Source organism: Tamandua tetradactyla, chromosome 13 (genome assembly GCF_023851605.1).
Source record: "Tamandua tetradactyla isolate mTamTet1 chromosome 13, mTamTet1.pri, whole genome shotgun sequence".
Classification (NCBI taxonomy): Eukaryota; Metazoa; Chordata; class Mammalia; order Pilosa; family Myrmecophagidae; genus Tamandua; species Tamandua tetradactyla.
This window is the reverse complement of record NC_135339.1, coordinates 58,437,891-58,461,435: the sequence shown is the minus strand read 5'-3', so window position 1 is coordinate 58,461,435 and position 23,545 is coordinate 58,437,891. Positions and strand designations below refer to the sequence as shown.

General features: G+C 48.8%; 1 protein-coding gene across 1 annotated transcript in view; it reads left to right on the top strand.

Annotated features, from left to right (window-relative positions):
• The first annotated feature begins 3,209 nt into the window (after window positions 1–3,209).
• SLIT1 (slit guidance ligand 1) overlaps window positions 3,210–23,545 on the top strand; it is a 183,873-nt gene continuing 163,537 nt past the window's right edge. Inside the window, exons 1-3 of the mRNA XM_077124460.1 lie at window positions 3,210–3,379; window positions 5,248–5,319; window positions 11,821–11,892. Of these exons, the coding sequence (XP_076980575.1) occupies window positions 3,210–3,379; window positions 5,248–5,319; window positions 11,821–11,892 (314 nt within the window). The remainder of the gene's footprint in view (window positions 3,380–5,247; window positions 5,320–11,820; window positions 11,893–23,545) is intronic.

Below are 23,545 nucleotides of genomic sequence, written 5' to 3'. Positions count from 1 at the left end.
CAAAAAGTTAATAGGAATTATTTCTGGGTGATGGGATTATGTGTGGCTTAATTTTTTATCTTTTCTTTAGGAAATTGAAAAAAAGTCAATAATGTGCAGTATTTCTTCCATGTGCCTTTTGTAAGCCTACAACTTCTCTAATAAAAGTAAATAAAAGAAATAATGTGGAAAAAATAGCATGCATATGTTACTCTTATATTTAAAAACAATAATTTTTAGATTCTATTGGCTTATAAAAATATGGATGTCTTTCAAAAAATTCAAACAATGCAGAAAAATAAATGTATAAAAAAAAACTGAAGTCATTTCAAGACCCACCATTCAGTGGCTACAACCATTAATCTGTAGCAAACAGCCCCCAACCAGCTCCTCTTGCTCGCAGAGCTGTGTTGCTGGTCTGCGTGTTTTGTTATCAGCAGGCTCGGAGAACACAGGTTGTCTTGTAACCCTTTTTCTACATAATGCACGCGGACAGCTTTCCCTGTCAGTGAGAACAGATTGGTATCATTTTAAAATGGTTGCATAGTGTTCAGTTTCATGGATATGCTAAAATTCAATGAGGCAGTGCTCTACTGATGGGTAGTTAAGTTTTGTTTAACAGTTTTGCTGCTGTCAGGGCTGTCATTCTTTTAAAATAAAAATAAATAAACCAATAAAAAAGTCCTTGCAGTTTTGGGTTCTGGGATGAAAGTTTTAGGGGGACAGCCCGAGCAGAAGCGTTTAGACCTATGGAGGGGACCAATTTGAAAGACCTTCACGGTGATGTCCTCAAACTTGAAGGGGGGCCATGCTACAGGAGTAGTAGTTTGGGGTATGGCATGAGTGAGGCTCAGAGGTGGTTGTTTCAGGGAAGACTATTTGTTCAATTAAAAAACGTCCTTCCAGTGAGGTGTTCAATGGTAGACTGCTTGCCTGCTATGCGGGAGACCCAGGTTTGATTCCCAACCCATGCACTGCCCCCCATCCCCCCCAAATAAGGCCCTTGTGAGATCATTAGCCTTGATTCTTGATGATGATTGTATAACTATATAGCTTTTATGGTATGATTGTGTGATTGTGAAAATATTGCAACTGCCTCTCCCTTTATCCAGTGTATGGACAAATATGTAGGAAAATAAAGACAAAAAAAAAATGGGGGAGGAGATAAAGATTTGGGGATTTGGGTGTTCTTTTTCATTTTTATTTATTTTTTGAGTAGCAAAACTGTTCTAAAATTGATTGTGGTGATGAATGCACAACAATTTGATAATACTGTGAGCCACTGATTGTATACTTTGATTATATGGTATGTGAATATATCTGTATAAAATTGCATTAAAAAATAAAAAAGAGGCGCTTATACTGAAAAGAGCCTATTTCACATGGGGAAGGGGTCCTGGTGGCATTTTGGGTGAGGAAGCAGCTCTGTTGGGGCTCTCCCCAGGGACTGTCCATTGGAGAGTCTCGCCCCCTCGCTGCCCCCGAGAGAGCCTGTTAGAAAGGAGCAGGAGGAAGGAATGAGTTTTTCCAGTTGCTCCTAAGGACCAGGGGCCAGACCCAGGGGAGTGGCTGAGAGAGTGAGGAGTTGAATGAATTATCCGCTTGTCAACTTGGAGAAGATGGCTGGCCTGGTAGAAAAAGCCTGGGCTCTAGGGTCAGGCGGCCATGGGCTTAGACCCGTGCCCTGCCATGTACCAGCTGCTGACCCCTGGAAGGCGTGTAACCTCTTGGAGGCACGGTTTTCTCATCTGTAAGCTGGGTGCACCTACTTTTTCCAGCACTGTGTGAGGAGATTCGGAAGGCCCAGTTCTTGGAGTGTGGGAACTAATAACATATGTTGCTGTTCTTAATGGAAACAACTTTAGAGCATCATCTAGCCCAAACACACTTCCAAAAACACTTTTAGGACAGGAAAATTGCTGTTTTTCAAAGTAGCTTGGATTTGGGTTGGTCTCACAGCTGTGTCTGGGACTTGGGTTGGTGAGAAGACTGGGCTATGGGTGTGTGCGTGTGTGTGTGTGTGTGTGCGTGTGCTGGGGGAGAGCAGAGTGTTGCAAAGCATGGGGGTACCGTGTCAGTGGAGAGAAAGAGGAGGGGGCAGCCTGGCTATGAACATGGAACTGCCACAGGGAGACACATTCGAGCCGGAGAGGGAGGTAGGCAAGTGAGATTCTGCTGGGTGTGGCTCGGTGGAAGAACTTTCTAGGAAGTCAAGGGTCTGACTCATGGAGTGAGCTACCTTGTGGAGGCTGAGCGAGCGCTCTGTGAAGTGGCAGAGGCTAAGTGAGCTTCTCCGGGAGGCTGAGGCTGGGAGGTGGGACCAGACAGCTCTCAAGTGGGGTTCAAGTCCAAGGGGCCCTGGGGGATAACTGGAAGGTGGCCAGGGCAGGAGCAGATGTGACCTTGGGAAGAAGGAAGGTCCAGAGGGCCCAGGATGCTGGGAGTCCAGGAGTCACTGCAGCTTCGGGCCTTTGTGCTGGGATCCGGGCAGGGGGCCGGGGCTCCCTTCCTCGGCCCTGCCCTCTTGCTCATGGCTGCAGGACTGGCCTGATGGGCTCCTGCCTGCGAGCCTTCACAGGTTCCGTTTCTCCTCTGCCTGCTTTCTTCAGTTCTCGGTTATGTGGCTGTACCTTCCCCCACACTGTTTCCCACAGTGCCCCATTCTCAGTCTCTCCCCTGCCCCCCCAGCGAGTCTGAGCTGCCCTCAGGGTGTTCCCCTTCCCTGGAGCATCTGTTCCACCCATTTCTCTGGCAGGACTTCCTCAGTCCCCTTCAGTTGCATGGCCCTCCCTGCTTACTCCTGCTCAGAATGTGGATAGCTCTCAGGGCCAGTGGCCCCAGATGACATCAGTGTCGCCAGGGGGCCATCTTCAAGTGCAGGCCGTACTTTTCACTTTCTTAACGTGTTCATACCTCATACTAACTGTAAAAAGAAGACGCAGTTATTATTTCCATTTTACCGATAAGAAAGCAGGCTTAGCAAGGATTCCACCCAAACAGCCTCTCTACGTGGCTAGCTTCCGGTTCTTTCACGTGTGACTGTCTTGTCTCTCCAGCTAGACTAAGCTAAAACCATGGTTTTGGTTTTGCAGCACCCCAGCAGTGACCCTGTGCCTGTGCTTTCCTGTTGGGGGAACATCTACTGCAAAGAATCCCCAGCTTGTTGGGCCTTGGCACCGTCTTGGGGGTCCTGGGGGCTCAGCTGGGAAGCGCCCAGTTCCACCGGGGAGATGTCTGATGTGAGCCAGGTGGAGAGGGCCCTGGGGCCGAGCCCCTGGTCTGAGCGCCCACCCGGTCACCCCACCACCACCTTCTCTCTCCTCTGCAGGGAACTCAACGGCAACAACATCACTCGGATCCACAGGAATGACTTCGCAGGGCTCAAGCAGCTGCGGGTGCTGTGAGTATTGGATGCTGTCCTCCCACTCCCCACCTCCACCCCTTCCGCCACCCAGCAATGGCTTCATGGGTTCTAGGCAGAGGCCAGTGAGGTCTCTCCCTTGTGGAGTCAGCTTGGGATGCCCCAAGGGAGGTGGGGTTGGGTGCACGATGGTGACTTTTGACTGAGAGTGTCCACTGCCCCCACCCGGGTGAGAACACTGGGGAGGGTGTGGGCATCAGTGAGAGCTGCCTGGCGGGCACCTGGACTGGACGGATTGACCTCTTGACCACCAGCTGTCTCCTGGGGGCGAGGGAGGAGCAGCTGGCACTTAGACTCTTTGGGCTCCGGAGTTCTTTTGAGCCCTGGAAAGACTTCTCAGCAAAGCCAGAGCCCCCTGACTTGGGAGGGAGGCTGATGGGGCGTTCGAGGGCAGAGGCAATGCCCCTTGTGTGCCTGATGGTGGTGGATACTGGAGGCAGGTGTGGCTCTGTTGGGTTGGCTGCTTGCCAACCAAGGAGCCCTCAGCTGGGCAGGGGTGGGGAGCGAGGGAGGGATGACCTCCTGCTCTGCTGATTGCAGGCTGCTTCTGACGCAGGACCGCCTCAGCCCCCAAACTCAGGCATGCGGGAAAAACCTCTTTATTTTCTCTCCATCAACTTGATTTTTGACTCCGAGTCCATGTCCCATCTGGCTGGCAGGAAATTCAACATCCAACCATCATAGGGTCTTTCACCACCTACTCCTAGGGGAGAGCAAGGGTCCTGGGACCTTACTTCATTCAGAACTACTGGCTTAGCAGCTTTGGGGTCCAAGGGTCTTTGGAGGAGCTGGTACCCTGTGCCCAGTTGCCTTTGAGGTCAGCACTGAAATTGGGTCTCTGAACCTCCTGCTGACCTCTGACCCCTTCGCAGATGCAGAAATCTCCTCCACATCTGGGAGATGCCCCTTCTTCTTCCTGGCATTAGGCTCTTCCCTTTCCCCCTAGACTTTCCACGAAACTCCTTAACATCCCAGGCTTTTGGAAACAAAATGGAGGAAGAGAACTGTCTTGTAGTAGCTTCCATTCCCTGCCCTGCCCCGAATCCCCCCATGCAGGAGATGCAGGCCAGGCGCCCAACCAAGGGAGTGGGGGGAGGAAAACACAGGTAGAAAAACATGCCAGACCATTTCGAAAATGATCACGTAGCAGTCCATCTACATGGGAGCAGTGCCGCCCACCAGCCGGGCGCTCTGGGTGTGAGGGCATGCTGGCAGTAGTAGACGGAGAATCACAGAGCCAGGTGGTTCGGTTGGCGTGGGCACCCACGGATTTCGGCAGCAGATGGGGCCAGACAGTGTGGGGGTGCGGGCTGAGGGGGTGTTGTCTGCCAACTGCAGAGGGTGCTTGCTGCACATGTGGGCCCCGTCGGCACAGGCTCCCCCACCCTGCAACTGGCCGATGGCCCCGGCTCTGCCCATCTCTGGACATGGGCTATCTGGACCAGAGGGCAGTGTGGGTGCCTGTGCTGGCCTGTGCCGCCTGCTGCCTGGGTCTGGGCTCCCCATTGCATTTGGAGCAACGACCTGGGAGTCTGGAGCCCTGTGGTCTTTGGACACGACGACGTATGGCTTCAGAGGGGAGGGCACAGGTTGAGGGAGCCAGAAGCACATGTTGCTGTCAGGATGGGGTGTGCTGAGGAGTCTGTGTTGGGGAATTTGTGATTGAGAGGACATTTTGTCCTCTCCGACAGGACACAGGGTCCATAAGAGTCTCTGCCGCCCCTCCCTTCTCAGTCCTTTGCCAACGTCATCTTGGCAGGGTTTGCTTCTGCTCCCCCCTCGTGCCGGCTGTCTCTAGGAGTCCTTGTCCAACATCCTGTAGCTATCCCGTCTCTTTGCCTCCCCAGGCAGCTGATGGAGAACCAGATTGGCGCCGTGGAGCGGGGGGCTTTCGATGACATGAAGGAGCTGGAGAGGCTGTGAGTATCGGTGGCCGCAGGCTCAAGAGGCGGGTGGCGGCTGGTCCGAGGGGGTGGCGGGGGCAGAGGGGGGTTGAGGGGGTGCTGGGCGGTGGGGACCAGCCCTCCACTCGCTGATGTGGCCCAGAGCAGCTACCGACGTGGAAGCCGCCACAGTGTCATTGTGGAATGATGCAAAGAGAAACCTGGAGAGTACGGTCGCCCCGCATCCTAAATGCAGCCGGCATTGTTGTTTTTCCCTGAAAAAACGGGATGGCAAAGAATTCACACAGTACCGAGGAAATGAAATTCCTAATAGTCTCATACTCCAGGTATAACCATTGTCAACTGCTTTGTGTGTCCTTAAAGGAAGCCTTTGGAGGTTCGTAGAGACAGAAAGTAGATCACAGGTCACGGGGCACTCGGGAATGGCGAGTGTTTTGGTTTCCCATAGCTCCTAGGACAAATGCCATGCAATGGGTTGATGGGAGAACAGGAATTTACTGGCTCAACATTTCAGAAGCTGGAAGGCCCTGCTTCCTTCCAGGTCGGTGTCTTCTGGCTGCAGCACTCTTTGGGGGTCCCTCGGCTTTTCTGTCACATGGCTATGCATGTGGTGGCATCTTCTCCTTTCTGTTCCAGGCTCCTTTGACTTCCAGCTTCTGGCTACTCTCCTTGGGTCTCTCTGTTAGAATTCCATTCTGTTTATAACTACGGCAGTCCAGGTTACAAGCCCAGCCTGCTTCAGTGGGGCCACACCTTAGCTGGTCAAAGCTTGACGAGGTCCTGTTCACAATGGGTCCACATCTGCCAGCATGTGGACCAAGACCAGTCCAAAGTGGGGTACACAGTTCAACCCACCACGGGGAGTTATTGCTTCATGGGTGCAGAGTTTTGGCTTAGGGCGATGAGAGAGTTTTGGTGATGGGCAGTGATGACAGCGGCACAATATTGTAATGAATGCCACTGAACCGGACACTTAAAATGGCAAATTTTATATTATATATAGAGAGAGCTAAAACCACAATAAAATTAACATAAAAATAAAACAAGCAGGAAATGCCCCTGGTGTGTCGAGACGACATGTTCCCATGCTCAGAAATGGGAAGGTGGCAGTTGGTTTCGGGTCTGTGTGCTTTGTTTCTTATAGGACAGTTGAGTTTGCAGATGGGTTCCTGATCAATTGTTACCCAGATTGGCAATGATGGAAAATAAGGAAGGTGAAGTGGAGGGAGCAAGGGGAGGTGGGCACTCATTCACGTAGGCATCAGTCTTGTCTTTGTGCAGAGTGGTTCGGCTGCAGGTGGCAGGGGTCCTAAAGGTCATGCCCTTTGAACCAGAAAGTCCGTTTGTATTATTAAAATTTTTTTTCTTTTGTTGTTTTCTTTTAAGGAAATAATCAGAGGCATGGTTAAAATTTTATACATCACAATATTCATTGCATGTGATTTAAATTAAAAAAAAATAGAAACATCCATTCAGGGGGAGCCATAGGATATAAAATCATTTTGAAGAACAGGCAAAGCCATGGGGATGTGCTCACAATATCAGGTTAAGTGAAAAAGGCAGAGTGTGACATTTGTGTATATGCGATCAATTTGTACGTGTATAGAGTACAGGAGGAGGAAATAATTAATAATAACTCTCATTATAGTGATAACAGGTGACTTTAATTTTATTCTTTGTACTTTTCTATATTTTATGGATTTCCTACAAAGAGTTTATAATTATAACACCACCACCTTTCGTTGCCTTACTCTATGCCAGGACCAAAGAGGAGCCCTTTGCCCTACAGTATCTCACTTAATCCTAGCACAACACTGTGATTCGTGATATTACACCAATGAGGAATGAAGTGCACAGAAGTTAAGTCACTTGTCTATGCTGTGCAGGGATGAAGTGGCAGTGGGGATGGGACCCTGCGTCATTTTACCTCTAGAGCTTGGGCTCTTCACTCACATACTGGCTTTTCCCTTTGATGCCAAAGAAAATAAGGGGGAAAGAATATAGTCGTCTCATTACCCTCTTGCAGCCTTGAAGAAAATCAAGGCAATCTTTCTTGTGTGCTCCTCACCCGGGCCCTAAAACAGCGATAAGGCGCTCACAGACAGCACAGATGTTTTTTGTCCTGTGTTTGTTTTCTTTAAAATGGCTTAGAACTGAATACATATTAATGACCTGGCTCCGAGGGGCTGACTTGGACTTAACCCATTGCAAGCTCCAGCCCTTGTGCTGCCACAGGCTGGAGGAGAACAGGTGGGCGGGGGCAGGGGTCCTGGCCATGGTAGGGAGGCACGTCACACCTGTTGCCGTCACCCAAGTCCTGGCAGGGTCCTCCTTTTTGAGTCTTGACTCTCACTGCAGACTTTGTCCCTTCTGTCCTTTTCCAGTTCCTTCCTTCAGGGGCAGGTCCCCAGCCACTCCACAGTGGGCATTATTCTCAGGGCGTGCGAGTACTGTCTGCCACGGGAGGTGTGGGCAGTACACGTGTGGAGGGGGCTGCACTTTTGCGAGTGCCGCCCTCTCCTGACTTGTCGGAGACTGGTGGCAGATCAGTTCATCATCAGAGTCGTTTAAAATAGGGAGGTTTAAAAAAAACATACATCTTGGTGGGATTGTAAAATGGTGCAGCCGCTGTAGAAATCAGTTCTGCGGTTCCTCAGAAAGCTGAACATAGAGATACCGGATGACCAGGCAATTGAGTTTATACCAGGTATTGACTCAAAAGAATTGAAAGCAGGGAGGGACTCAGACAGGTATTTGGACACTGATGTTCCTAGCAGCATTATTCACAATCACTAAAAGGGGGAAGCAACCAAGAGTCTATCAGCAGATGAATGGATAAACAAAATGTAGTATATTTTCACAATAGAATATTACTCAGCTGTAACAAGGAATGAAGTTCTGATAGCACCTATAACATGGAGAAACCCTGAAGACACAAAATAAACCAGCCAGAAAAAGTCAAATATTGTATGATCTCACTTATAGGAAATACCCAGACTATGCAAATTCATAGAGACACATGGTAGATTATAGGTTCTAAGGGGCTGGGGTTGGGGGTGAGGGAAACGGGGAACTATTTCCTAATGGGCACTTTGGGATGAAAATGGTACACTTGAAAGTGGTTAAAATGGGAAAATTTAAGTTGTCTATGCGTTACTACAATAAAAAGTAAAATAAGAAAAGAAGAAACGAAAACCCATTCAAACCTTAAACCTCTTCTCTTAAGTAAACCATGTAAATGTGTATTTATGGCCTAACCCCCCCCACCTTTTTTTTTTTTTTTTTTTTTTTGCCGAAACCTTTCTTTTCAGTATGAGACATTGACTGGAGTTCTGTAGTTTTCCTCGCCTAAACCACACATCTATACCTTGATGATTATTTTCACTTTCGATTTCTTGAAAGAGGACTGAGGTTTTTTTTAAGGCCCTTTAGAAGTAGTCTAAAGGCGAATTCTGGATTTTTATAAGCTGGCCCCTTCCCCCAGTCTTTTAGTTCATTGAACAGCCCTTAATTAGCAGCTTTGCTTCATGGACACCTTCCAAAGCATTTGACTTAATTTTCACAGAGCCTACTTTTTCTTTTCACACTAGTATTTCAGTTGTTTATGTAGCAATTGATCACATTATACAGACACAATTATAAACACCTCTGGCATAACCAGGTCTGGGAACCGACATAACTGGTTCTCCCAAGCCCAGCTTGGCACCGGGCTGGACTGCTGTGGCAGGTGTGGTGCGTGCTCGGCACCCCTGGGAGCTGAGGCAGTGAAGGTGGGTGTGCAATCGCGGAGGCAGCCAGGGTGGGCGATGGGGAGGCCAGGCCTCTGCTCGGTCCGGGCTCTCCACCCAGTGACCCCGAGCGCTCATTTAGGTAAGTCACTCACCCCCCAGCATTCCAGTTCCCTCACCTATCGACAGGGACCACTTAACAAAACCACCCGGCGTATCTTGAGTTCCTACTAGGAGCCAAGCTCTGTGACAAATGGCAGGCGGAGACGAGAGGGTGTGTGCATGAATGTAGGGCATGACTGTCGCAGGTCAAGAAGAGATGTGTGCCTGCTTTCCTTCTGCCTCTGTCGGGCGGCCAGGCGATGCGCTTCCCCTGCCCGGGGCTGCAGCCGCCTCCTGATTCTGTCACTGCAGGGCCCTCTCCAGGCCAGCTCCTCCCTTGGGCGTCATCCTTCATTTCTCTATTTTAAAATAGGTATTAAATGCTTTTTCCTTATAAATGTTTTTCAGAAATTAAAGACAGAAAAATGAGAGGGTTTTGGGGGAAACAGAACAAAACCCCAACCAGTTATTCCAGGCGATGTAAACGCAGGACTGATTTATTGGACTGAGATTAAGGAACTGGCAACGAGCTGATGCCAACTCCTGTTGCTTTAAGGGTTATACGGATGGTCTCTTTTTTCCAGGGTGACGACGTGTCTCCCTAGGGCACCAGGCTTTAGAGTAAACTTCTTCCAGCCCTGGTCTCCTGAAGTTGCGGCTCTTATTGTCTGTGCTGGAATACGGTGGTCTCCGACGCTGCCCCATTGACCTTTCCCACTTAGTGGATGAAGGTGACCTCCTGGTCATACAGAATTCAGTTTCTCCTCCCTCCCCACCCCTACTAAAAGATAAATAAATAGAGCTTTTGCAGATATCCTTGTGATAACTCAAACCGGGGGGTAGCCTGGAGGGCGGGGCTGTGTTTTACACCCACCCCCTCCCCAGCCTTAATGTGCACACGCATCTCGGGGGGTCTTGTTGCACAGAGGGCTCTGGTTCAATGGGTCTGGGGTGGGGCCTGCGGTGTTGCAGCTCCTACAAACTCCCGGGTGAAGCCGCCGCGGCCGCTCCGTGGACCACACTGTCGGTAGAAGCTTCTGTCCTTCCTAGGAGCCTCACCTCCTGCGACCAGGCTGCGCTGCCATGGGATAGAGGCTCAGAAGTAATCGTTACGTTTTAATGTCCCTCCATCATAGTCTTTAAACATTTAGATTGTGCCCCTTGCTGTGTGCATCCCGGATTCCAGCATCAAGGAATTAATTGCTTTAGGTGGGAGAGAGGAGTCTGGTTAAATTCAGACCAAGTCCAGGTCCTTTTTGTGTTATGCCTTCTTGTCAGAACCAGGCTTTCCACCCCTGCCTTGTCTGTGCTTTTTGTACTGAGAAGTTATTTGTCTACCGGTATTGGTGATTGTGAAGCTATGCCCATATTATTCAGCCTTTAAAAATAGGGGTAGTTCTCTATTGAGAGGCATGGAAAGCTGTTGATAAACAGTTGAGTGAGAAAAAAAGCAGATTGTGAATACTTTTTCTTGTATTGAGGTTTTTTTTTTTAGTAAGCATACATTTTCGTAAGGATAAAACACAGTAGAGCTATTTTCACGTTAGACAAGATCCAAAGCAAACAATAGGGAAAAATAAATCACTGCTGCATCTTGGAGCCAAATGTGGATGAGAGCAACCAAAAATCAGAACTGCAGGGCTGTCCAATCCCATTAGGGTATATTTCACACCAAGTATAATCCGTACCTACCTCACAGCAGAGGTAATATTTATATAAGTGCCTTTTTTTTTTTAACATTAGTTCCCCCTATTATTTATTTTTATTCCATATGTTCTACTCGTCTGTTGACAAGATAGATAAAAGGAGCGTCAGACACAAGGTTTTCACAATCACACAGTCACGTTGTGAAAGCTATATCATTATACAATCATCTTCAAGAAACATGGCTACTGGAACACAGCTCTACATTTTCAGGCAGTTCCCTCCAGCCTCTCCATTACATCTTCAGTCTAACGCTCTCCCAACTGAGCTATTTCGGCAACGTGTCCATTACATCTTGAATAACAAGGTGATATCTACTTAATGCGTAAGAATAACCTCCAGGGTAACCTCTCGACTCTATTTGGAATCTCTCAGCCATAGACACTTTGTCTTGTTTCACTCTTGCCCCTTTTGGGTGAGAAGGTTTTCTCAATCCCTTGATGCTGAGTCTCAGCTCATTCTAGGGTTTTTCTCAATCCCTTCATGCTGAGTCCCAGCTCATTCTAGGATTTCTGTCCCACGTTGCCAGGAAGGTCCACACCCCTGGGAGTCATGTCCCACATAGACAGGGGGAGGGTGGTGAGTTTGCTTGTTGTGTTGGTTGGAGAGAGAGGCCACATGTGATGTATAAGTGTCTTTTAAATGACAGGGTCTTACTGATATAAAGCGAGGACGATGATGGATGCGGGAGGAAATCTTGGGAGGGAAGAAGCTCTATTGTGCCTATCGCCCAGCAGACCCTCAGTGAGGGGCGTTCACAGATTCTCTGTTCTTGCTCTCCCTGAGTGCTGGACGGTGACATTCCCTCTTTATAGATGAAGACTCTGAAGCCTGGACAAGGTGGTTTCCTTAGGGACACCCAGTGATCCCATTAAGATTTGAAGTTGGGCCTTCTGACTCTGAGTCCAGGGCTTCTTGAAAACGCCTTTGGATCTCTGGACACGCAGGCCGTTTCCAACCCTTCTTCTCTTCTCTCTTTCAGGCGACTGAACCGGAACCAGCTGCACGTGTTACCAGAACTGCTGTTCCAGAATAACCAGGCTCTGTCCAGGCTGTGAGTGATGCTCCATGGCCCAACCGTGCTTTTTGGGATTTCAGCTCTGATGCTGCGGGAGGGGTGGTGTTTGGTCAGTGGGACCCGGACTTACCCCGACCGTGCCCAGCACCTGCCCCCGCTTCGGCCCAGAGCACATGGTGGAGGACTCTGCTCCGTGGCAGGCCCTGGAAAGAAGGGGCGGTTCGTGTGATCCTGGCTGCTGCCTGCGAGGGGCGAGGGCAGGATGTCCTGGGGGCCGGCAAGCGTGTCCCCGTGGAGCCAGCCTTTACAGGGCTCTCGCTGCCTTTGATAACCTGACCGGCGCCAGCTGTTTGTACATTCAACCAAGCCTTTCTTGAACCTATTTCCACCGCTCAGGGTATTGAGGCTGGTGTGCTTATTAACCTCTGTATAAAGTCCTGTTTTCACCTGCTCTAGTTTAAAGGGGAGTTGTGAAATTCTGTTGCTTCCCGATTTGCCGAATGCGTCTGTAATTGTTCTACCACATATTTCATTTTGTGGAAACTTGAGTTGCTCAGGATCTCTTAGAGATTATCTATGGTATCTCTTCTGCAGCTCCTTAGCATATGGCCCAATCAGTCTTTACTTTGGTCACCTCCAGTGACGGAGAGTTCATCACTTCTCCAGACAATCATCTCCATTAACAGACAGATTTATATGTTTGAAAATTCTTCTAAATTTGCTTTTCTTAGCTTTGCTTTTAGTAATTTCCTAGAACAACTCTGTACTCTTGTCATATTTTTGAGGGGGTGGTCGGGTTTGTGAATTTTAGTTGAAGGGGTTTTGAGCCCCTTAGTTGTCATTAGCAACCTTAAAAAACCATTGGGGGAAGCTTCTGCTTGCTCAGCAAAGCAGTGCATAAGTTACTAGGGCTACTGGTTCTTCCCTGAAGGGGTTTGTAGGACAGCACCTGGTTGGTAAAGAGACAAAGAGTTCTGCAGAGCCTGGGCAGGGCTGGGGTGAAGCTGGTATGACAGGGGGATCCTGTAATTTGGCACCTGACCTCCTCTTCTTTGATTAAACCCTGACAGGTCTTTCCATCTCTGTCATGATTTCCAGACTTCTCGCCAAGACCAGTGGTCCATGGGCATCTCCAGTCATTGGCATTGACTCTGCCTTTAAGCTTTAGCTTTTACGATAGACCCCTCATTTCTCTCTCTCCATGGTCCCTCCGGTAGCCTCCTGTTCCCTCCTTCCTGGCCTGGTGGCCACTCTGCAGTGATACTCAGTCACGATCCTTTTTATTGGTCTTTGCCAACAAAAGAGTTGGGCCACCTCCTCCTTTGACTGGTAGGTTAGTGCTTTCATCCAGTGACGGGCACACACAGTGGGTGATTCATTTTTCTTTACATACCTGCTGGGGGCATAGACCCAGCCCAGCAGACATATTGGCTTTGGAGTCTGTTTAACTGGTGGTCCCTTTTGTGGTGGTTTGGAGCTTGCATGCTGCAGAAAAACATGTCCTTAAACGGAATCCATTTTTGTTGGAGTGGACTCTCGTGAATAGGACCTTTGGTGACATGACTTCAGTTAAGGCCCAGCTGAGTCAGGATGGGCTGTAATCCTCTCACTGAAGACCGTAGGGGGAAGGTCACAGAGAGAGAGAGTCAGAAGGAGCACCCAGAAGCTGAGTGTCAACGGAACCCAGAAGAGAAGGAAGTCAGGAGAGGCTGCCGTGGGCACTGCCATGTGACGGAGGAGCCAAGGACCGAGGGTCACTGAGAGGCAGCTCCCAAATGCTACAGCCCTCTAGGAGAAGGCATCGCCTTGACGATGCCTTGGTTTTGGACTTCTACTACTCCTAGTCCAGTGCTCCTCCTGGTTTCATATTTCAAGAGGAGTCCTAGAGAAAAGGACTTCTATGCTTTAACCAAAAGTAAATGATTGGATTCCATAATCAAAAGCTGGCGCCAGTCAAACCACCTAAGTAATGGAAAAGGAGGCCTGGGGTTTGTGTGAGGCCCGCCTGGGGCACACCATGACAGGGCTGGGGGCTGGGCCGGGGCAGCGGCCTCTGGAGAGGCGCCCTCATTCCCGCACTCCAGGACTGACTGTGGGGAGCGGGCAGCCGGGAATGAACAGGCTCCCAGTGGAAGGCTTGCTGTCCCTTCAGGGTCTGTTTCCAGGCTCTGGGGCCAGAACTTCCCCTTAGTACTTATTGCCTTTTCTTTCCAGGCAGTGCGTACTGATTTCTGGCAGATGTTTCTTAGCCAGGCATGCAGCTGGACAGTGGGTGAAGGACACTATTTTCTTTAGCTCTCTGCTTGACATTTCTTAATATCATCTATAAGGTGTTTTATTTTGGGGGTGGGGGAACACTTTTGGGGGAGGGGATGGGGACTCCTGTGAGCTCATGGCTGGAGCCAGTGTATCCTGGTGCCCCTCCAGCTCAGGCTGTTTTGAAAGGGATGTTCTAGAGAAAATGATTAAACAAAACCTTTCCACTGCTCAGGTGACTTGTTCCTGGTATCTAGACATCCTGAGTTTTCACCTTGAAGATGGTTATAGGAAAGGATTTAGAAGCGAGTGTTTAGAGATTTATTTGCTGATAGTCCCTGCCCCACCTCCACCCCCTTTTCAGTGATCTGAACACCTGGACTTCCAAGGCATCTCTGCTAACTCCCCCACTTGGTCTGGCCAAGGAGCCCTTGGACGTTCTCGGTGCCAGACACAGAAGGCACTCAGGCTGGTGGCAGGAAGTATGTGTGTGGGTAAGTGGGTGGGGGTACTTAAGGGCACAACCACCAGGCTCCTGGGTGCCTCAAGGCAGGAAGCGAGCTACAGCTGCCCGTCACAGAGGCTGACCGTGCCTGAGACATCACGGCCGTGTGCAGTTCTATATGAATGCCCGCCCCAGCATCCCACCCCGCCCTGCACACCGTGTCCTGACTGGTCAGCAGCATGCCAGCTCCACTGTGACTTTGACAGAGGGGTGCCAGGGTCCTTCTTCCTGTGACCTTGGGGCTCAGATCCTCACAGCGACTCAATGTCCCAATTCCAGATTTCTGGGATAATGGATCTGATGGGTTCACTTAGGTCAGGGGCTCACACCTGGGAGCGAGCTGTGTGAGGGCCTGTGGAGCCCCTGTGCCCCCCACCTTCTCCAGGGGGGTCTCACCCCTGAGAAGCAGGGGGAGAGTGGGAGGCGGTGCCTGGCGTCCTGGTCGCCCACCTGCTGACCTTCCCTCTGCTCTGGAGGGATCCGCTGCTAATCCTTTCCATCTGGAGCAAATCATCAACTTCCATGCCAAGGCAGTTTTGCTAAATCCGCATGAAAATGAGTCGGAGAGAGACCAAACGTGCAGCAGAGGTGTGGCCATGAGATGTGCCAGGTGGGGTAGTCCATATTCCAGTTGATTTTTGTCTGCCTAGCTGCCAGAAGTTAAAATCTTGTTTTTGGCTTTTGTCCACTAGCATTTCTGCCCACTAACTGGGTTGGGTTAGCCAGTCCACGTCTCCCTGTGTGGGCGCAGCGGCTCAGGGAGGAGAGGCCATTTGCCTTGGACCACAGAGTGGTTTGGTGATAAGGTGGGAAGTAAACACCAGCCTTCGAGGGTCCATAAAAGCCCCCAAATGGGCTTAAACTTAAACGTAAAAATCTCACATTTGGGTCTCTACCCTAAGGAAATAATAAAACATGAGCATAAAAATGTTCATTGTGTCATTATTGAAGAATGTGAAAACAGTGAAAACCACCTAAATGTCCAACAGTAGGATTTAAGTAAATTATGGTGTGTCTACTTGATGGAACTATTTGTACAGTCTTCAAAATGGCTTTTGTGAAAGATGCAAAGTATCACAGATAAATGTTAGTGATTTCAAGAGCCGGGATGCCAAATTGTATTGACAATATGATTCCAATTACTCTAAATAATGCATGGAAAATGACTTCAAAATGCCAACAGGGGTTGTCTCTGGGTCTTTTTTCTTTTCTGTTTCCCAGATGTTCTGTGAGAAGCATCCCAGTTTTTATAAGGACTGAAAAGCCTCTGTATTCTTGGTTAAAACAAATGCTAGTTATGTGACCTTGGACTGCTTTCTTCAGCAAGTCCCATTTGCTCGTCTCTGAGATGAAGATAATTGCACCACAGCTGTGTGGGCAAGAGGAAGTGTGACCCTCTCATGCCAGGTGTAAACACCCCCATACCTGGCAGGTGTTCAGTCAATGTTGGGTGGATCCCCACCGATTGTTTCGAGGCAGGCAACCCTGACTTCCAGAGGTGGCACCACAGCCCAAACTGACCCTGAACTTGACTGTTCGTCCATGGTCAGCTTCGGGTCCCCCAGCCCCTGTGGTGGTCCAGCCCCACTAGTCGTAGCTCAGAATCACCCCCCTCCATTTGCCAGGGACCTTCTGCCAGCAGGGTTTTAGTTTTTGGGTGAGGGGCTTAGCAAGGAGGTCATGGAGGTTAGCCAGCAGAAGGGACGTGCAGGCAGCAAGATGGAGTCTGGCTTGGGACAATCCTTGCATAAGGCTCAGGATGTCATCTTGGGTATTTTCCTAAGCAGTCTGTGGAGGGCAGACATGGAGCAAGTAGGCAATGTTGCCCCCGGAAATGTTTCTGAGCCCTGACGTTATCGGTGTGTTCCCTGCTTTTTGGGGGGCCTCCCGGCCGAGGGTGAGCCCGAAGTTTCGGCTCAGCACACTGCCGCCTTGCTGGCCATCTTTAGAAGAGAGCGCTCACCCATTCCTTGTCTAAAGTTAGAAGGAATCAGAGCCTCTGCTGAAGTGAGCCCATCCTGGGATGTCTGCTTGCTGCCTCAATTCTCCTGGGCCATCATAAAAGAGCTCAGAACACAGTAATGCTTAGAATGCACAAAAGGTTATTCTGCTCCAGGCTCCTGCTGAACAATTTACAAGTGACATCCCGTTTCATCTTCAGAACATCTCTATGAGGTCAGCATTTCCCCCATTTTATGGATGAAGAGAAGGAAGCTAGGGGTTTGGGACATGCCCAAGGGGCTAAGCTAAATTTGAATTCTGGTCTGTCTAATGCTAAAGCTCATTCTCATGCATTTCATCCATCCATCCCCTCACCCAACCACCCACATACCCACCCACCCACCCACCCATGTACCTGCACATTCCCCCACCCCCAATCATTCTCCCACCTACCCATCTGCAGCCCACCCATCCACCCTCCCACTGCCAATCGACCTACCGACCTACCCACACCCCCAGAACTCCCCCCACCATGTCCCCTTTCTCCCGTTCTCTTGCATTTATCCTCCCGTCCAACACCCTCCCCTCTCCCATCCATCTGTCTACACACCCATTTGTCCAGCAGTTACTGAGGGCCTCCTACGAGCCAGGCACCCTTCCAGGTGTTGAGACACTCGGAGTGATGGGGGTATAAGACAGACAGGTGTGGCATTGTCTGCAGGAGGTGAGGGCTTATCTCAATCATTGGTGCTTTTGGGGGGCATTCTGCCATCCTCTGTCTGACCAGTGGGTTGGAATTGGGGGACACATGCTTTGCAGGCTGGACCCGTGTCTCCTGCTGGGTGGTATACCCCATGGCAGGTTTCCTGGACTTGGGGTCAGTTACATCCCTTGACAGTCAACCTCCAGCGGAGCTGTTGTTTCATGTATCCACACAGGCTTAGGTTTGGGGTTAGAGGGATTCGTCTGAAGCCCGGCCACCTCTCCTCCAGAGTAAAACCCACTCTTCACTCACATGTGAGTGGGCGTCGCGAAGGTCGGCCTCCTCCCAGCCTCCGTCCTCTCAGATCCGGGGAGGGGTCTCAGCTGCCCTTTCAGGCCCTCCTTGGGCTGATTCCTTTCCCTTCCTAATCCAGAGGCCACTTCTGGAAACCCGGCTCCTCTGGGCTCCTTTTTTTTTTTGCCTTGAAACCAATATGTGTCCGGATAAGATCGACCTTTGGTGTCTCTGCTGCGCCTGGAAGGGGGTGGGGGTGGTGGTGATCAAGGGCAGCCCAGAGCATTTATTTCCCCTTATTTATATCCCTGCTGTAAGGACCAGGATAACTCATTAACAGGGCCCTGGTGGTTCGAAAGGTGCAGATGTGATATTCTGCAGGAACCCTGTTGAAGAATGCCTGACCCCGTCGACCCCATCTCAGGCTGGGTTTAATTAAACTGTCAGCACTGGTCAGAAGAACAAAGCTTCCCTTCCCGGCCTGGTCCCCAGCCCCCAGCAGAAGCAGGAGGGCATTCTCCGCTGAAATGAAGAGCTGTTCAAAATGGATCTGTCTTGCCTGGGAGGGAAATATCCCGAAGCAGGAAGGTGACCTGCTATTGTGACACGTCGGCTCCAGGCAGCAGAGCTGTGGCACCCAGCCGGCCATGTCCTGAGGACAGACGGGACACCTTGAGGTCTGGAGCTCCAGCTGCCATCCCACTGGGCCAGGACCTCCTCCGTGCCGGGACTGCCTCGGGGCTTCTTAAGGGGCCGTTCATCACCCCACAGACTTCCCTTTTCCCAGAAAGGAATCTCACTGGCTTTGTCCTGTGAAATATTCAATCTGTGAGATGACCCTGGCTTTGATGATAAAAAGAAGCTGCCTTGGTTAGACGGTTTGGGGGAGTGCTGGGTCAAACAGGGTTCTTTGCAGAGGAACTTCTCAGCCCCTTTAATGTACTCGTGTGCTTTGTAAAGCTCCAATGGGGAGAGCTAGGGGGTTGCATTACTTACGTTTGACTGTGGAACTCTCTACAAAAATATTTTACAGGGAGAACCTTTTAATGTCCTGTGGGCCTGGTGTCAAGTAACTTGTCTGAGGGTTTGGACAGTAAGGGTCAGAGCTGACATTTGAACTCAGGTCCACCTGACTCCAAACCCACGTGCTTACCTCTAAGCCACCAGCACTCAAAGTTTAGCATGAGTAAGAGCCATCAGAGTCGTTTATTAAAATTCAGATTCCTGGAACACTATCCTCAGAGATCCTGACCCAGTAGGTGCCAGAAGGGCCCGAGAATCTGCACTGTTAACAAGCCCCTCTTTATCTGGTTCACTCTTTGAGAAGCCTTGTTCCCCAGCACACTTGGTGAGATCCCCCTTTGCTTCTGCCTGCCTTGTTCCAGTGAGAACCAGCCACACTAAGCAAAGACCCCATGAGCAGACCCTTCACCTCCCCCAGCCTCGCAGAGAACAATTTGGGGATGATGAGTCGGCAATTATGGAGCACTCTGGATTCTCAAAGTGCTTTCCAATCATTAAACCTGTGCCTGCTGTCAAGGCACAAATGGAAAAGGCAAGCATCCCACCGGGCTGGCACGGGAGCCGCGGAACAGGGTGGCTGGCCTGAGACTGAAGTCCACCCCACTGCAGAGCAGGCTGCGGCACCCAGCATGGACTCAAGTCCTAAACAGTCCCGGAGCCTCACCTGTGGGCACGGAATCGCGCTCTGCCCCCAGCTGGCTCAGAACCACTCAGGCCTGTACAAATGCGAGCAGCTGAGGGAACGGAGGGCTGGAGGAGGGCTGGGCAGGTCAACCCCAGGAGAATGCCCAGCACATGCAGGGCACCATGCTGGGGAGGTTTTATAGAGGCTGAAAGGAATCAACAGCCCCTATAGAACATTACAAAACTGGGTATGAAACACACTGAATTCCTAAGCATCAAGAGGATTCTTAATAGACAGGGGTGCAAGCAGAAGGGGGCTGTTGAGAATAATTTTTAAGGAGGTGGAGAATTTTTCCTAAGCCATTTATGAAATTATAAGAATAATGTTGCTATGATATTGAGCAATTAGAAAATAGAGAAAAGAAAAGAAAGAGAACGCGTAACATCATTTCAATTAAATGAGGCGTTTTGAAATGCTTGAGCTAATACACAAACATATTTTTAATGAAGTTTAATGTCAAAGTAATATGTCACTTTTATAACAGCTACCGTTTCTGGAGCAGTTGTTATGTGCCAAGCACTATGCTAAGGGATTTATGTGCATTTTTTTTCATTTTAAATATTATCTATGAATTGCGTACCAATATTATTATTCCCATTTTACAGGTGAAAGAATTGAGGCACAGAAGGGAGAAGTAAATTGGTCTTGTAGCCAGGCAGTGGCAGAGCCAGGCTTGGAACCCAGGGAGTGTGACTCCAGGGGCCCTGCTCTTGCTCACCACGCCTCTTCACTATAGAAAATTCAACAAGACAGAGAAACAACAAGAAAGAGATTGCCCATGAATCTTCCAGGGAGGCAGGGTTTAAGTCAGGTTTTGAAGGATATGGCAAACAGAAGGATGCAGAGGGAGAATGAAGGATTCGGGGGGAAGGAGCAGCATATGCAGACACCTGGGTGGGAAAGCAGATTGCCCCGTAAGCAGGGCCCCACAGTTCTGGAGCACTGGGTGTGCTTTGGCCCAGAAGGAGCTGTAGCAGGGCTCTGTGTACTAGACTGAGGAGACAGAAGGAGCCATAGAGGGTTCTTGAGGAGCAGAGTGACCCGAGCAGAGAGTAAGAGCCGTCCTTCCTCCTCCACCCCACATGGAGGCCCTCACCCCGCTCCTCCAGCTCTCGGCCCCTTGGAAGTGCGCAGGAGGGACAAGTGGGACCACCCCTCTCAATCACATGCCTGTCCTTGGCTCTCCTGAACAGTCACCTCCCCTGTCACAGCCCCCAATTCCTCCCACACCAGGCAGGGTTGTTGCCTCCTCAGCGCGCTCTTCGCAGCGGCTCACCCTCAGTCACAGCCCCCACATCTCCCCTTGTGGCCCTTTGCCCTGTCTCCTGTAGACTGCACAGGGCTCCCCCTTGCCCACTGCAGTGCGAGATCTTTCTGGTGGCAGACGTCACGGCGAAGGCTGCAGGAAGACAGGAAACAGCCCCTGCTGCTCCCGTGGGCTCACCACTACCCCCTCCTTTCTCTGAGGAAGGGTTTGGAGCTTTGCTGGTCTGTGCTGGGCCTGGCTTCATGGATTTGGTGGACCTAGAACTTGCCTGCTGACCCGTTCTCCCTGACCTTGACCTGCAGTTGGCCTTGACTTGTAGCCTGGTGACATGGTGCCAGCTGCCCAAGGACCCAGTGCTAGTGTGTAGGATAAGAAAAATCTCAGGAGCAGCGGGCCTGGGCACCCCTCTCCTTGAAATGGGGTATAGGAGGTGGTCACAGGGAGCCCTGAGGAAAGACCCTGCTTCCCGGGAGGCCAGAAGAGCTTGACGTGGGAAGGATGGGAAAACAGAATCAAAGAGAAAACATGGACTTTTAAGCAGGTGGAGATGGACCCAAGTTGGCAAGAGTCTGGGCTCAGGTGGCAAAGGCTAGCACACAGGAGGGTTTAGCTGACTCATTTTTTTACTAGGGTGGGCCAGGACCTGGAATGTCTTAGTCAGACCCTCCCATTAAGCAGAAGACAGTGTTCCAGAAGGTTCTGTTTTCTACTTGGGATTTCCAGTCAATGGATCTTGAGAATCTCAAGAAGGTAGCAGTGGGGTTCCTCAAATTCTTTTTTTTTCACATTTTTAAATTGTGAAATATAACATATATGCAAGAAAAAAAAGCAATAAATTTCAAAGTACATTTTAACAAGTAGTTATAGAACAGATTTCAGAGTTTGGTCTGGGTTATAGTTCCACAATTTCAGGTTTTTCTTTCTAGCTGCTCCAAGACACTGGACACTAAAAAAAAAAATCAATATAATGATTCAGCAGTCATACTCATTTGTTAAGCCCTATCTTCTCTTTTATAACTCTTCCTAATAATACAATTATGTTAGAACACTGAATGAAGCTGAATGTGAGAATGATAGAGGGAGGAGGGCTGGGGCCACAAATGAAATCAGAAAGAAAGATAGACGATAAAGACTGAGGTGGTATAATCTAGGAATGCCTAGAGTGTATAATGATAGTGACTAAATGTACAAATTTAAAAATGTTTTTGCATGAGGAAGAACAAAAGAATTTCATTACTGCAGGGTACTGAAAATAGATGGTAATTAATATTTAAAAATTTTAACTTATGTATGAGACTAGAGCAAAATGTTTATTTGGTATGAAATTTATATTTTGACTAGTGCAGTTCCTAATATAACTTATGTGGACAGCTAAATCGAACACCATAGTACTTGGAACCTTGCATAGGGCATGAGATTTTGTAGGTTTGTCCAGAGAGATGCCTAGATAAATCCCAGAGCAATTTGAACAGTGAATAGGGAAGCATTTGCAGAGTCCCCTTGGGGGAATGGTGAGAAAGGGGAAAATTCAACTTCCCCAAGTGGAGAATTCGTGACATTCTCACAAGTCATGGGGACAACCTAAGCAAAAGGCTGAGTCCCCAATCTTGGGGTTTGTTCATATGAAACTTAACCCTGCAAAGGATAGGTCAAGTATACTTAAAATTAGGCCTAAGAGTCTCCCCCAAGAGAGCCTCTTTCGTTCAGATATGGCCTCTCTCTCACAGCCAACACAACAAGCAAACTCACCGCCCTCCCCCTGGCTATATGGGGCATGACTCCCAGGGGTGTGGACCTTCCTGGCAAGATGGGACAGAAATCCTAGAATGAACTGGGACTCAGCATGAAGGGATTGAGAAAACCTTCTCTACCAAAAGGGGGAAGGGTGCATGAGACAAAATAAAGTGTCAATGGCTGAGAGATTACAAATAGAGTCGAGAGGTTATCCTGGAGGTTATTCTTATACATTAAATAGATATCACCTTTCTAGTTAAGGCATAATAGAGAGGCTGGAGGGAACTGCCTGAAAATGTAGAGCTGTGTTCCAGTAGCCATGTTTCTTGATGATGATTATATAATGATATAGCTTTCACAGTGTGAATGTGTGATTGTGAAAACCTTGTGTCTGATGCTCCTTTTATCTACCTTATGACAGACAAGTACAACATATGGAATAAAAATAAATAATAAGGAGAATAAATGTTAAAATAAATTTAGATTGAAATGCTAGTGATCAATGAAAGGTAGGGGTAAGGGGTATGGTGTGTATAAATTATTTCTGTTGTCTTATTTTTTTTCCTGAATTGGTGCAAGTGTTCTAAGAAATGATCATGATGATGAACATATGCAACTATGTGATGATATTTGTGAATTACTGATTATATATGTAGAACAGAATGAAAAAAATCAGGAAGTGTTGGTCCTCCCACTTGGTTCTTTTTTTAGGATCTTTTTAGCTATTCAAGGTCTCTTTACCTTCTGAAAGAATTTGATTGGTATTGTGTTGAATCTATAGATCAATTTGGATAGAATTGACATCTTAACTACATTTAACCTTCCTATCCATGAGCAGGGAATGCCTTTCCACCTATTTAGATCTTCTTTGATTTCTTTTAGCAATGTTCTGTAGTTTTCTGTGTACAGGTCCATTACATCCCTAGCTAAGTTTATTCCTAGATACTTGATTCTTGTAGTTGCTATTTTGAATGGATTTTTTTTCCTTAATTGTCTTCTCAGTTAGGTCATTGCTTGTGTATAGAAATATTACTGATTTTTGCACATTAATCTTGCATTCCACCATTTTGCTGATTTTGTTTATTAGCTCAAATAGTTTTGCCATAGATTTCTCAGTATTTTCCGAGAATAGTATCATATCATCTGAAAATAATGAACATTTAATTTTCCCCTCTGATTTGGATGCCTTATATTTCTTTTTCCTGCTTGATTGCTCTAGCTAGAACTTCTAGTACAATGTTGAGTAAGTGGTGACAGAGGGCATCCTTGTCTTGTTCCCAA